We start from the raw sequence: 13104 nt of genomic DNA, 5'->3' as shown, positions 1-13104 counted from the left end.
TGACAAGAAACATATTTTAGAAACAGGGAATAATTAAAAGATGTATTTCAACCTAAATTTAATGTTTGTTGAGATAGATGTAATTAACCTAATTACAGAATGAATTTATACTTTTATGCAAAAATAGTCTTAATTATATTTCTTAATTAACAGCGTGTTTTTACACCAAAGCATAAATGCTCATTTTCATATTGTCCTTAGATGAGCTGCTTTCCTGAGTATAACAGTTGTAGCTTTTTGATATTGTCTGGTTTTCCCCCTTGAATTCCCTGGAGGTAACCACTTTGTCCCTTCCCTTCCCTTCCCTTCCCTTCCCTTCCCTTCCCTTCCCTTCCCTTCCCTTCCCTTCCCTTCCCTTCCCTTCCCTTCCCTTCCCTTCCCTTCCCTTCCCTTCCCTTCCCTTCCCTTCCCTTCCCTTCCCTTCCCTTCCCTTCCCTTCCCTTCCCTTTTCTCAAATTCACATTTACATGAAAATGTTTAATTTGACACTTTCTGCTTTACAGAGGTCAATCTAATGCTGGGAATGTAATACTTAGGAAATAAGTCCCAGTTGTCATACACAATTCCTTATATATCAATGGACAGAAGTACATATAAAAGTTAAAATAAATATATATATAGATATACAAATAAAAAATCATATACATAATTTAACAGCACAGTTCATCTTATATATATATATATGTGTATATATATATATATATGTGTAGATGATGATGATGATTATGAATTTTGCCTTTATTCAGTTTGCTTAATAAAGTCAATATCCTTTTTTCAGTATATCCCAAGTTACCATGTCTGAGCTCCAGGGAGCCAGGATATGTGTTTATCACAAATGAGAAGATCAGAATTTTGCTGTAAGTTAGAAAATGATCACGAAAACAAATTATTTTAGACTTTTTTACCAATCATAAAAAATGAAATGAAATTCAACCTGAATGGTTTTGTTTTTTCCTTCTGTAAATGAGTTAATGGTCAGGCATCTAAAAACAGCTCAAAAATTTTACAGCACTCTGCGAGTAGAAATAAATATTGCTCAGCTCAGTTTCACAACATTATGCCAGTTCTTCTTGTTTTGACTATCTTTTTCCACATTGAATCCTACCTTTTTTAGAAGAGAATTTGTAGAAATTACTAACCAAAATTTGATCTTATGTTAAACAGATGACTGAATCTTCCAAGTAGAGACTTAAGTTTTTTTAGACTGAAAGCAGGTTCATGTTTGGGGCATATTAATAGATCAGAAAATCTGACCATGTCAAAAGTGGTGGTGTCTCAGCATGTTGCCTGTAAATCAATTCAACAAAATATTTTGATCAAGTATCATAAATATTTAGGTGTGTGAGAAAAAAGATAGTAAATGATTGTGACCACAGGATGCTTTATGAATATTTTATTATCACCATCTATCATCACCTCATGGGAACAAAGACTTTTTTAGACAGCAAAATGAAGAGCTACGCAATGAAATAGATTAATGCTGAAAATAATATCATTCCAAATATTTAAACACTGGTCTCATTAACTGATACAATCAAATTTAAAAGGCTCATTTGAATCCTCTGAGGAGCTCTTATGCATTAGATTGTCCTTCTAAAATTAAATGTATGGCAGGAAAAAACTGCCAATTTTGACGAAATAAAATTAGGTGAGATAGCATTCTACAGAGGAGTAGCTTGAGTGGACAAAAAGATGGATGAGTTCCATGCCATACTGAAGATGGTTGCAAATTTATAAAGATATGCTGTCTGCTCTTTGTGTGCCATAAAGTCTGTCTAAATAACAATATCCTCTCAGGGAGAGAATCTGCTGTTCTGGCTGCCCATGTATTGTTGAATTTGGACTATCTCCATTTGCAAATGTTGACTTTTCATCTGTGCCCAAAGAATGAAATCTGTATGAGAGATGTGTAAAGCTTTTAATCTTTATTTATTTGTTAACAAACGGGGTGTTTTTTTTGCCAAATACTGTTTGCATTTCTTTTCTCCTGCTCTTCCTGCAAGGTGACTGTCTGCATCCACAATGTGACACTTCAGCTAAGAATACAAATTGCAGTCATTTGTGTGTCTTTGTTTGTTTGTTTATTCACCTGTTTGTTTGTTTTAATGACAGAATGTATTAAGTCAGAATAAAAATCCCAGATATTATTTTGCATCTTCTATATTTCTAAAGAGTATGCTAGAATTGGCTTCATTTGTCAGTGGAAGCTCATACAAATGCATCTTTATGTTAATGGTTGCTGATACATAGATTTTAATTACCAGAAAGAACCACTAGATTATCTAGTTATTCTATTTTTTATTTCTTTTTTTTTTTAACTCTAAATTGTAAAGTTTCACCCACTTAAGTTAACAAATAAAAATAAGGAGTGGCATAAATATCCGAACATAGGCAATATGCAATCCATGATAAGTAATGGAGCTGGATTTGTAAGACCAGTGAAGAATTATTCAGGTTTGAGCTTCTCAGGTGTAGATCAGCACCACTCCAGACCACGGTGCTTTGTGACACGTCCTGTGACATCTGCCCACACCCTTATTGCAAGGACTGTGCCCTTGTGATTTCAGATTGTTGCAACTTGCCTGTGGAATAGTCACAGACTTCATGCAGGTTCGTATGTGCTCTTAAAGACTAGGCAGCACTAAATAAACTTGGCCCCTAGTATCTTACATGCTTGGCAGACACAGGAATTGTATGTCTACTTCCTGACCATGCACACATGGAAATGCAGAGAGGATTGTTACCTGTGTATAAAGAGGTTTATATGCATGCAGAAAAAGTAACTGGAAATAGGAACAGAAAGTTAGGTCAGGTAAAAACAGCATCCTTACAGTTACTTACATCCTTACAGCATCCTTACATCCATTACTGATGGAGGTGTACCTTGTAAGTTGTAATGGTATTGAATTTCTAGGAAATATACCAGAAAAAAAAGAAAATATAACAAACTAACATTTCCTTTCATTATAGCTATTATAGTAGAGAAGGTGTACAGAAAAGGAACTTGAGATAATAAATGCAGAATACTTTCTTAACTTCTACTTTGTCCACTTCCTTAGCTCTGAAAAAATATAGATATGAAGAAACTTCAGTCATCACACAACTGGATAGAAACAAAATTTCAAGTACTTGAATATTGTTGGCTTCAAAATTTAGCTGTCCACGGGATCAAAGTCACGCAGAGTTTTTGTACAGAGTCATGTACATGATATAGAACCCATCTGGATCACTTAAATACTTTGCAGAATAGTGTAGAAAATCTTACTGTGTGAGGTTTTCCCACCTTTTCAGAAAATACTTTTGTTTCTGCTTTTCTGTATCCTGGGCAGTCCCTCCCACACACCCCTACTTCCCCTGCTTCCTGACCCTCTTCTCATTGTGCTAATTAAGGATTCTAACAGCTTATCTATGCTAAGTAATGCAGATACAAGCTAACTTTACAGTGTTATTTATTTCAGCCTTGATGAAAAAGAAGTTTCGGCCAAGACAGGGAACAGAGATTAGCAGGAGTTTCTTGATCTGTACCTTAGTACAGAGGACGGAAAGCAAAGAAAGAAGCAGGAAAGCAAGAGAGAAGCAGAATCACAGAATCACAAATTTCTAGGTTGGAAGAGACCTTTAAGATCATTGAGTCCAACCCATGTTCCAAGACCTCAACTAGATCATGGCACCAAGTGCCACATCCAGTCTTTTCTTAAACACATCCAGGATGGTGACTGCACCACCTCCCTGGGCAGATGATTCCCGTATTTGACCACTCTTTCTGTGAAAAACTTCCTCCTTAATTCTAGCCTGTATCTCCCTTGGCGCAGCTTGAGACTGTGTCCTCTTGTTCTGTCTGTTGTTGCCCGGAGAAAGAGACCGGCCCCCAGCTCACCACAGCCACCCTTCAGGAAGTTGAAGCGGCAGGGTAGAAGGTGGCAAAAAACTGGCAGCAGTGATAGGAGGAATCCAGGGACTTTTGAACAAGATAATTTGAGGATGAAATGTGAATTGACTGTGCCAAATAGAATGACCACGGAATAAGACACTAAAAATATATATTTTCAATAGACACTGAATGTTTCTTTTAATTAATAAGGAAGCACATCCGACACACCATGTGTGTGATTTTGTAGTCTTGGATTGTTTTTTTTTTTAACAGACTAGAAATAAAAAACAGTTTTCCCCATTTATTTGTTTGATACTTAAGAGCAAAATAAAAAACAAAAGAATATTCATATTACAATTTTTTTCCAGTTTTTATATTTAATATATGTCTAGTTGTAAAACCTCTGTGAAATAGAGTAATGCCATTTCCGTTCCATGAACATTCCATATTTGAGGAAGGCTGTAAAATCATGAGGTCTCAGAGAAGGTAATTTAGTAAAGTAGCCCATGAAACTTAAAAAAAAAACCAAACAAACTCTTTCTGTATTCAGGGATAAATAGAGTTGAAAACATTGCTGTTGTTTTCTTTTTCATTTAAAGATGTAATATGAAAAGTCAAATAAATATGATTGTCTGAAACACAACTGTGGCCGTGTTCAAATCCACTGTGTTTAATGTTAGCACCCTTGGGCAAAGAGTACCTTTTCATATTGCTTGATACCAAAAAGTCTCATTGCGTGGAAATTATCCTGTGGCCTCAACTCTTTCAGAAATGAAGAGTGAATTTTCTGGCTGTAAGCAAGAGAGTTTTAAAGAAGCAGGTTGAAAAGCAGCTGGTCATCACACCAGAAGCTAGTTGTTAATTGCAGCAGTAAGTTAATCAATGAAATAGCTGTTTAGCTTCTGGGTATAATAAAAAGAGATAAAAGACCACACAGAAACTCCAGCATTAGGGTATGACCAGCTCTTGAGTGGTATATTATTTTCCTTCTTACACCTGTCTGCTTTTGAGTAGGCAAGTCATGCATCTGCTTGACAGCTATTAACAGAATAAAATAACAACAAAAAAGCATTTTTGGGTAAGATCTGATATAAATATTTACAAAGACAATTTAAGGGAGTGTTTGTTATGCACTTTTGTGTTTGCTTTCAAAACATTTAACTCCAGAGACAGATGGCTTGTACAGTTTTATCAGCACTTGTGTCATTATATATTCAAGCAGCCAAGACTGATAACCAGCCGCACGGATTATGGATTGTTCAGAGAACAAATACTTAAGAAAAAAAATCCCCCATATATCAATAAAGTACTTCAGTATGGAAAACCTTGATACAGAAATTGCAGTGACATTTTTGTGAAGAGAAAGGAAACAAATTAATGCACTTATAAAATTAAAGCAGCAGGAACAGGTTTTTAAGTGGTATCATTGTATGTGGTAATGAAACAACTTTAGAAAATTGGGTGAAAACTATTGTTCAGCTGTGGTGGAGGAGAAAGATAATTAGCATTAAGGCAACATTATGGTTTTCTCAATACATAGCAGCCAACTCTTCAGTCACACTATCCCCAGAAGATCTCTCTCTTATCATATTGCTCATTATCATTACACTTTATGCTGCTAAATAGCAACCTGAATAATAAAGAGTCTTAGAAAACAAATTTTTGATTGAGAACATCATAAAACAAAACAGAGACTCAAAAAACCTAATTGTGAACAGTCCTTTTTTTTTTTGTAGGTGAGATCTTTTCTTTTTTCCTTTTCATTTTTTTCTTGTATCTCACAGTAGAAAATTTGTAGAATCCCCTAAATCATGATTATCACCATTATTAGCAACAATATTTACCAAACAATTATGGTTTATCTAGGGGACATAACTGGAGATAGCTGTGGCAGGCACCACACACGTTATGGATGAAGCTGCCTTTTTCCTCAATAAGTAAGCATGACCATTCCCTTTAGTAGCTCAAGAGTAAAATATATTATTCTAATAATCTGCATTTCTAAAAAAAAATCACTTTGTGGATTTCTTTTTCTCTTGTGATGGCTCAAACCAAAAGTGGTTAAAACTATAATTCTTAGTTATATATTAGATGAAGCCTTGCAAGGCATATTGTAAACTTAAACCTCACAATATTTTAGTAAGACAAGTAAAAATTTCCTGCATTTTACGGATTGGAAAGCATGAGGACTGGAAAATATGTGTACACATTTGAGTAGGAGTCTGAACCTCTTCTCAATTCTGGACATTCTTACATACAGGCATATGTAGAGGTGTGTGCAAACTGCAACACCCCTCACAGCTGTTTGAACACTTATACAGATAAAAGAAGTGTCTTTTAGGTCTTTCCTGAGATTCCCTTCCCTGTCCTAAAAGGAGAGTGTCTCACTCTGTCTACAGCTGTCATTTGGTGTGACCAACATCCATATCAAAATTGTAATTGACTGCTACAAGGACTGGAAGGTATTGCCTTGGATTGACATCTCTGCATAGGGAAGGTTGACCGGGGAAGAGTTGCACACAACAATTAATTTTCTAGTCTGAGCTGGACAGTTGTATTTTGTTAAACTGAAAAACACCCAAGGAGCAATTCTTGCACAGGCAATCATGTCAGCATTGTTACCCCATTCCTGTCTGCTGCTCACTGTAGTAGCAGATATCTGAATATTCCAGTGCTCTCCAGAAAGTCTATCAGCTTAGAGATGGCTAAAGCAAAGGATGCTTAAAATTCATTCCGAGTGGAAGAGCATTAACTGCCTGTCACTGTTAATAAAGAAAGCAAAACACATGGAGAAATACTTCCAAAGAGTTTGTCATGTAGCTTATAGGGCCACATGCATATTTATTCTTAAGTGAAACCAGCTTATTGCTCATTTAATTTTTAAATGGAAATGATAGTCTTATCTCTTGAAATTTATTAAACTAAACAGAAAAAGTAGCTTCTTCAGAACTATCGTACTGAAGGCTCTCCTGTTATTCTTTCATTCCACTGCAGATTTGAAGCACAGAGGGCATGCACCATCCTTCTTGAAAAGTCTCATTCTGTGGCAAAATGTTTTCTTTCTATTTTGAAAGTTTTAATGTCTGCAAAATCTTTTTTGCTTTCTTGTTCAGTGAAATAGTAGTTTGCTGGGAGAGTAGGCAGGTTGAAAATAGTTCTGCCACTTCTCACTTTTTTTCTCTGAAATGGGAAAAAAAACTAATTAAAACTGAACTTTAGTTGACAGCCAAAAAAAAAAAATAAAAGTCAGCTTTTAACCCATGGATTAATTTTTGGAAAAGTGAACAATGCACTATGAGTCCTTTCTTTACTTCTGATTGTTTCGGTTTGGGTTTATTTCTCTCTAAGTACCTGCCTCAGTTTGGTTAGAACTTCATAATACAGGATTACAACAAGAGTTCTATAGAAAAAAAAAAGAAAAAAAAAATCTCTGCTCTCCTTTTAGAATTGTGGTTGATGGTTCTCATTGAACTCTCTGCTTAGATCCTACTTTACAGTTGCTTTTTTCTTTTTTTTCTAATGGTTTTGGTTTAATTATTTCACCTTGTATTGATCTTAATGGAAGGGAGCATTGATTTCACACATTTTTCATGTTCTAGTTTTCATCAATAGGACACTTTCTTATGTGGGGAATTCACTAGCAACCTTTATTATAGCTTATTATATTTTATTATAGGTTATTGTATATGTCACATCAACAGAGTACCATATATTCTCTAGGTATTCAAAAAGAGTTGTTGCTCAGAGATAAGAAGATCAGCTAATTACTAATATAACATGTGGAAATATGCCTGTTTTTTTGTTGTTGTTTTGTTTGTTTTTGGTTTTTTTTTTAATTATTATATCTGTGTTTAAAAGCAGTGGGAAATGAATTGGAGTTTCCATAAAATTAATTGAGTTAATTTCAGTGTTCAAAAAAAGATGTTAATAAGGGTAATTTATTGTATATACATGGACTACAAGAGAAAAAATTATTCTTTGGCATTTTAACAGAGAAATCTTTGTTAGGCTTTCTTCATTTATTATTTTGAGTCTCACATTATTATTAAGATGCACTTTTTTTTCTGGTACAGAGCTGACATTTTTCTTCTGATTAGTAATTTTGCTATTCATGCCTACTTGCTAATGTTCTTTTTCAAAAATCAATCTATAATTTCCTTCCTGTCACTGGGATGGTTAATCAAGGAAATATGTCTCCTTAACTCTTCAAATGTTTTCACTACTAGCCCATTGATTTACTCTGAAGTCAAGAAAAGATATCTCAAAATTCTTGCTCAAAATTACAACACAGCAATGACTCCTGGCAAAGAATATCCCAGATACTGAGAAATATCTAACAAAAATTACAAAAAGTTATTTCTCTGCCTTTTTCCTGGCTTGCCCTTCCTCATGCAACCAGCCTGAGCAGATGAGCAAATTAAGTAATTTAAAAATGCAGTAAGACTGAGAGCAATTTAGTGTTGCTGAAGGCATGGGTGACCTGTCTGCTTGATTGCAAGAGGCCTGCAGCTGGCCTGCTGTGTCCTCAATAATGTGTGAAAAGTTATGTAGATATTTAATATGCATAGTACTTCAGCAATCTTCATTTCTGTCTGCTGTGGTCTTGTATTTCTAGATTACAAAGAATTATGAGAACAGTTCTTTTTAATGTGCCAGATTTACATAAGACTTTTTTTCCCCTTGACTTTTATGGTTGTATCTGTGTAGCATCTGAGATGCGTTTAATGGTCAGAAGAGTTGCAGATTTTATTCTCTTTCCTGATGCAATGTTTTGAACTGCTTCCTGGTTTCATATTAAATCAAGCAAATTTAACTTGCCTCTTGTTGAGACTGTACATTGGAGTGTGCATCCACTGGCTAGATAGCTGGAACTGTGCATCAAGCTGTGTATGTAAAACAGTAGATAATAGAATAATCCTGTGTACAGAGCATTCCTTTGGGCAGTCCTGTTTTTGGATAGTACAGATGTTTCTCAGTTTGCAGTAGGCTGTTAATTCACCAAGGTTCTTCAGCAGTAAATTGAGTTGAAAGCAGAACAGAATACATCCAAATAATAGGCCCTTAAATGCATTAATTCTCACTCAGAATCTGCAAGGGTAGGTTTACTTCCTCGGGCATTTTCACTTACCTAGCTCTATTTTCTTGATATGACTTAGAAAAAAGGAGTTAAGTTTATTCATAGTAGGATCTGAGACCAAGAGCATAGGGATAATTGAACTGTTTCTCCACTTCTGGAAACTAGGCAGGTAGCATATACAGGGGGTATATGCCCTATGAAGCAACTATTCTCTAACAGAATGAAAATGTGTGTAGAATTTACCAGCACAATATTTGGTTGCAGGATCATTGTTAATTTTCTCCTGAGGTCTATGTATATGTTTAATGACAAATATCACAATCTAATATTATGTCTTTTTTTCCCCCCTTTCCCCCCTTTTTTCTTTTTCTGTTTTTCTTCTACAGATGGGCCTCTTGGCCCACGAGGATTAGCTGAAGCTACAGAGATGTGTACTCAAGAATGCCTGGTTTTGGGTCACTCAGACAACTGTTGGATGCCTCCTAGCTTGGGCCCATACCAACAGCCAAAGTCTCCTCTCTCCACCTTTGCACCTCAGAAGGAATGGGTTAAGAAGGACAAACTAGTTAATGGACACACATTGACCAGGACCTGGAAAGAAGATAGCAATAGAAACCAGTTCAGTGATCGAAAGCAGTATGGTTCCAGTGAGGGCCATTTCAACACTGGCAACCACATGACTGACATTCCTCTGGCCAACTTGAAGTCTTATAAACAGGCCCCGGGATCTGTGGAGAGTCCAAAGGAGCACCAGCTATAAGAAATAGTTACTTTGGACCAATGACTTTAGCTTATTTAGACTTGCTAATACTATGTGTGTGTCAGAGTTTTATGTACTGGGTAGACCTCTAGAACTATGCTTCACCTAGCAGAGATATGCATATCTTTATGTTAGCACCGTGGAAGGTATGATGTCCTGCAACATGAAAGAGTGTTTCTACTAGTTGTGTGGTTTTGTTAAATAGACACGATTAAAGTCTGCAGAGATGTCTCCAGTTTGAAAATATCCTTTTTTGTTTCTTTGTTTTTTTGACCCTGGACTGCTGCTATGAACAACAGAAGATGCATTTGGAGAGTAAGAGAGTGTGAAAGCTCAGTGGATTGCAAAGATTGAAAAGCATATCCAGTTAGAAAATTGTGCTTTTGTTGTCATTGATCTATGCTGGGACCGTTATACTTGAGAACATATTGCAAACAATTGAAGCTGTAAACATTAAACCTATTGTGCTATTAACAATGTTAGTGGACACTTGTAAGTCAATCAGCGTTCAAATACTTGTAAATAGCAACAATTATTACTTACAATTTTTGTGTACTTATAACGTTCACTTGAAAAGATACTGTAGCATATTTCTGTGTTTCACAGTTGCTTTTTAATTTCTTTCATTTGCTTTCTTGTTGTTTTTGCTTTTATTTTCAGTGATGGTGTTTCTGTGTTAGTAGTCTGTCTGACACACAATGTTCCAAGAAACTCAAGCCACTTGTATTAAAATTTAAAAAAGTGATGGGGTAGGAAGAAAGGTTGTTGTAGAAAAGGAAAAAACCCTTTTTTTCTATGTAGTAGCAGATGATGCCAGCATTCATTTAGAATTTCTTCTTTTTTTTCCATTTTTTTAAATTTAATAATCAGAAATATTTGAGACTTATGTAAGGGCTTAAAAACTTAGCAATTTTTGTTTAATTTCCATTATGTTTCATAAAACAAGGAAATTGCAAAACACAAGAATATTTAAATGTGTGGTGGTGGGTGAGGGAGAAGGCTATTTATTTGGGATCCTTGATAAAATTAGTTGTAGTCTGTTCTTTGATGAGTGGTAGATGATGTTGATCCCAGCTGAAATACGTGGAGGAAATTTTACAGGAGCAAAATATAATAATAATGTTTTTCCAGTTGGGCAGGTGTGTGTCTATACCCAAGACAGTTTGTATTGCTGAAACAGCAGCATTTGTGTTGATCTTCATCTGCGTTAACGTTGTAGTAACACAAGTGTTTTTAGACCATAGCCACAGAATATTTAATGTGTTGTGCCTTCATGATGTAACAGAGCATTCTCCTGGTAGGCTAGTTGGGGGAACTAAAGGGTTAAATCTCTAATTATTGCTGTTTAACTGTTTGTTATCATAGTTGGTCAATGCCTGGCAGGTACCAGTATCATGTCACCTCAGTCAAATCAGCAGAGAGACTCCTAATATTAGTAAGATCTAAGTTGCACGCAAAGCAAATCCAAATCCAAAACATTTTTAGATGGTTTTTGTTAAGGCATGAAGAATGATTTGCACAAATAAATAGCATGCAAAAAAAAAAAAAAAAAAGTCCTTACAGAAAAAAGCAAGTTACTTATGCCACAGTGAAACATCAGTCTTAAAGTAACAAATTTAGCTAATCTGAAGGTGACGTTATTTTTACCAAAAAAACAAACCCTTTTTGTTTCTTTTTTTATTCTTTTGTATATAGTAGTTTGCTTTTATTTTTTCCTCCACAGTACAAAAGGCTTAAAAATGGGTTAGGGGTGCATTGCTTATTGCAGTACTTATGTCAGTTTGTGAGGGGTGTTTGATGACTTTGACAGAATAAATATCTAACCAGTTATCCTTGTTACTGCTTTGCCAGTTCAACATTATTTAGTTATTCAGCTTTTGCAATAAATGTTCTGAATTTCTGATTGTGTTGTGTTAGTTCTTGGGCAGATCCCTAAGGGACTTTATTCCTGTTAATTTCTCTTTCCTTCTGTTATTGTTAGTTGGTTTATTTCTTTGCGTCATTCTGAATTTCCAGTTATTTTTCGAAGCATTCCATGGTCCATTAAGTTCATATCTATATGTGTAAGACTGGAGTATACAGCAAATGATAAATCCTGAGGGCTGTATTCTGACATTCCTATGTAAGTAGGAATTTATTCAAAATTAGTTATTTGACTTGGGTAAAGTTTTATTTACTCAGTAGAAGGATGACAGAATGTAGCCCTCATCTGTTAGGCCTACATAGGCATATGGAATAAGCATCCTTGCATGAATCTCTGTAAAAGTACAGGGGTAGCATATAGGAAATAGAGCACTTGCCACACTTTGGTCTTTCTTTTAAAAGTAGAATTAAGTCATATCACAATACAGTAAATTCTTTCCTGCAAGGAAAATTTGAGTAGTTGCATAAAAATTTTTGTTGCAGCTCAGGAAAAAAAAAAAAAAAAAAAAAAAAAAAAGAAATGCTGAACAACCTTTAAAAATATGTATCAATAGCAGTACCTATTTTTGAACATGCTGAGTTTTAAAGCAGAGATGCACTGAGTTCCATATTAAAACCAGAAATACAGTAATTATTTGAAAACCCAAATAGCACCAACCAGTTTAAATTACAAATGCCTTTTTAAACAGAATTTATTTGAAAATACTTCTATCAGAGACAGAAAATAAAATATGTGACTGTTGCTGCAAAAAGAGACCTATAGTCTGTTCCAACCTTCAATACTTTGTTATATTATCAACCTGTGCAGGAGTAGCTAAAACAAATTTGGTTTCAATTGCTAACAGGTGAAAATTTTCTTCTCTAATTTTCTCAAATTCTGTGTAATTTTAGAAACTTAAGACCTTACTCAGCTTTGAAATGGTTATTAAATGAAAAAGACAGGAGAAAAAGAAAGCTGAGAAAGAAAGAAGAAAAAGAAAGCAAGACAGAGTCAGAGACAGAGACAAGAAGGAGGGAAGGAAGTGGCGGAAGGAAGGAAGTGGCGGAAGGAAGGAAGGAAGTGGCGGAAGGAAGGAAGGAAGTGGCGGAAGGAAGGAAGTGGCGGAAGGAAGGAAGTGGCGGAAGGAAGTGGCGGAAGGAAGTGGCGGAAGGAAGGAAGGAAGGAAGGAAGTGGCGGAAGGAAGGAAGGAAGTGGCAGAAGGAAGGAAGTGGCGGAAGGAAGGAAGGAAGGAAGGAAGGAAGGAAGGAAGGAAGGAAGGAAGGAAGGAAGGAAGGAAGGAAGGAAGGAAGGAAGGAAGGAAGGAAGGAAGGAAGGAAGGAAGGAAGGAAGGAAGGAAGGAAGGAAGGAAGGAAGGAAGGAAGTGGCGGAAGGAAGTGGCGGAAGGAAGTGGCGGAAGGAAGTGGCGGAAGGAAGGAAGGAAGGAAGGAAGGAAGGAAGGAAGGAAGGAAGGAAGGAAGGAAGGAAGGAAGGAA

At 35.7% G+C, this 13104-nt stretch overlaps 1 protein-coding gene across 6 annotated transcripts in view; it reads left to right on the top strand.

Moving 5' to 3' along the window:
- The window catches only part of PCDH9 (protocadherin 9), a 674946-nt gene extending 662268 nt beyond the window's left edge, over positions 1–12678 (top strand). For 5 of the 6 annotated variants that reach the window (XM_038148031.1, XM_038148013.1, XM_038148022.1 and 2 more), the window contains one exon: positions 9335–12678. In XM_038148031.1, coding sequence (XP_038003959.1) covers positions 9335–9708 — 374 coding nt within the window. In that variant the 3' untranslated portion in view covers positions 9709–12678. The remainder of the gene's footprint in view (positions 1–9334) is intronic. The other variant, XM_038148081.1, reaches the window with a different exon arrangement.
- Positions 12679–13104: the final 426 nt, after the last annotated feature.

This window comes from Motacilla alba, chromosome 1 (assembly GCF_015832195.1).
Source record: "Motacilla alba alba isolate MOTALB_02 chromosome 1, Motacilla_alba_V1.0_pri, whole genome shotgun sequence".
NCBI lineage: Eukaryota > Metazoa > Chordata > Aves > Passeriformes > Motacillidae > Motacilla > Motacilla alba.
The sequence above is the reverse complement of the archived record's forward strand: the minus strand, read 5'-3'. Positions and strand labels throughout refer to the sequence as shown.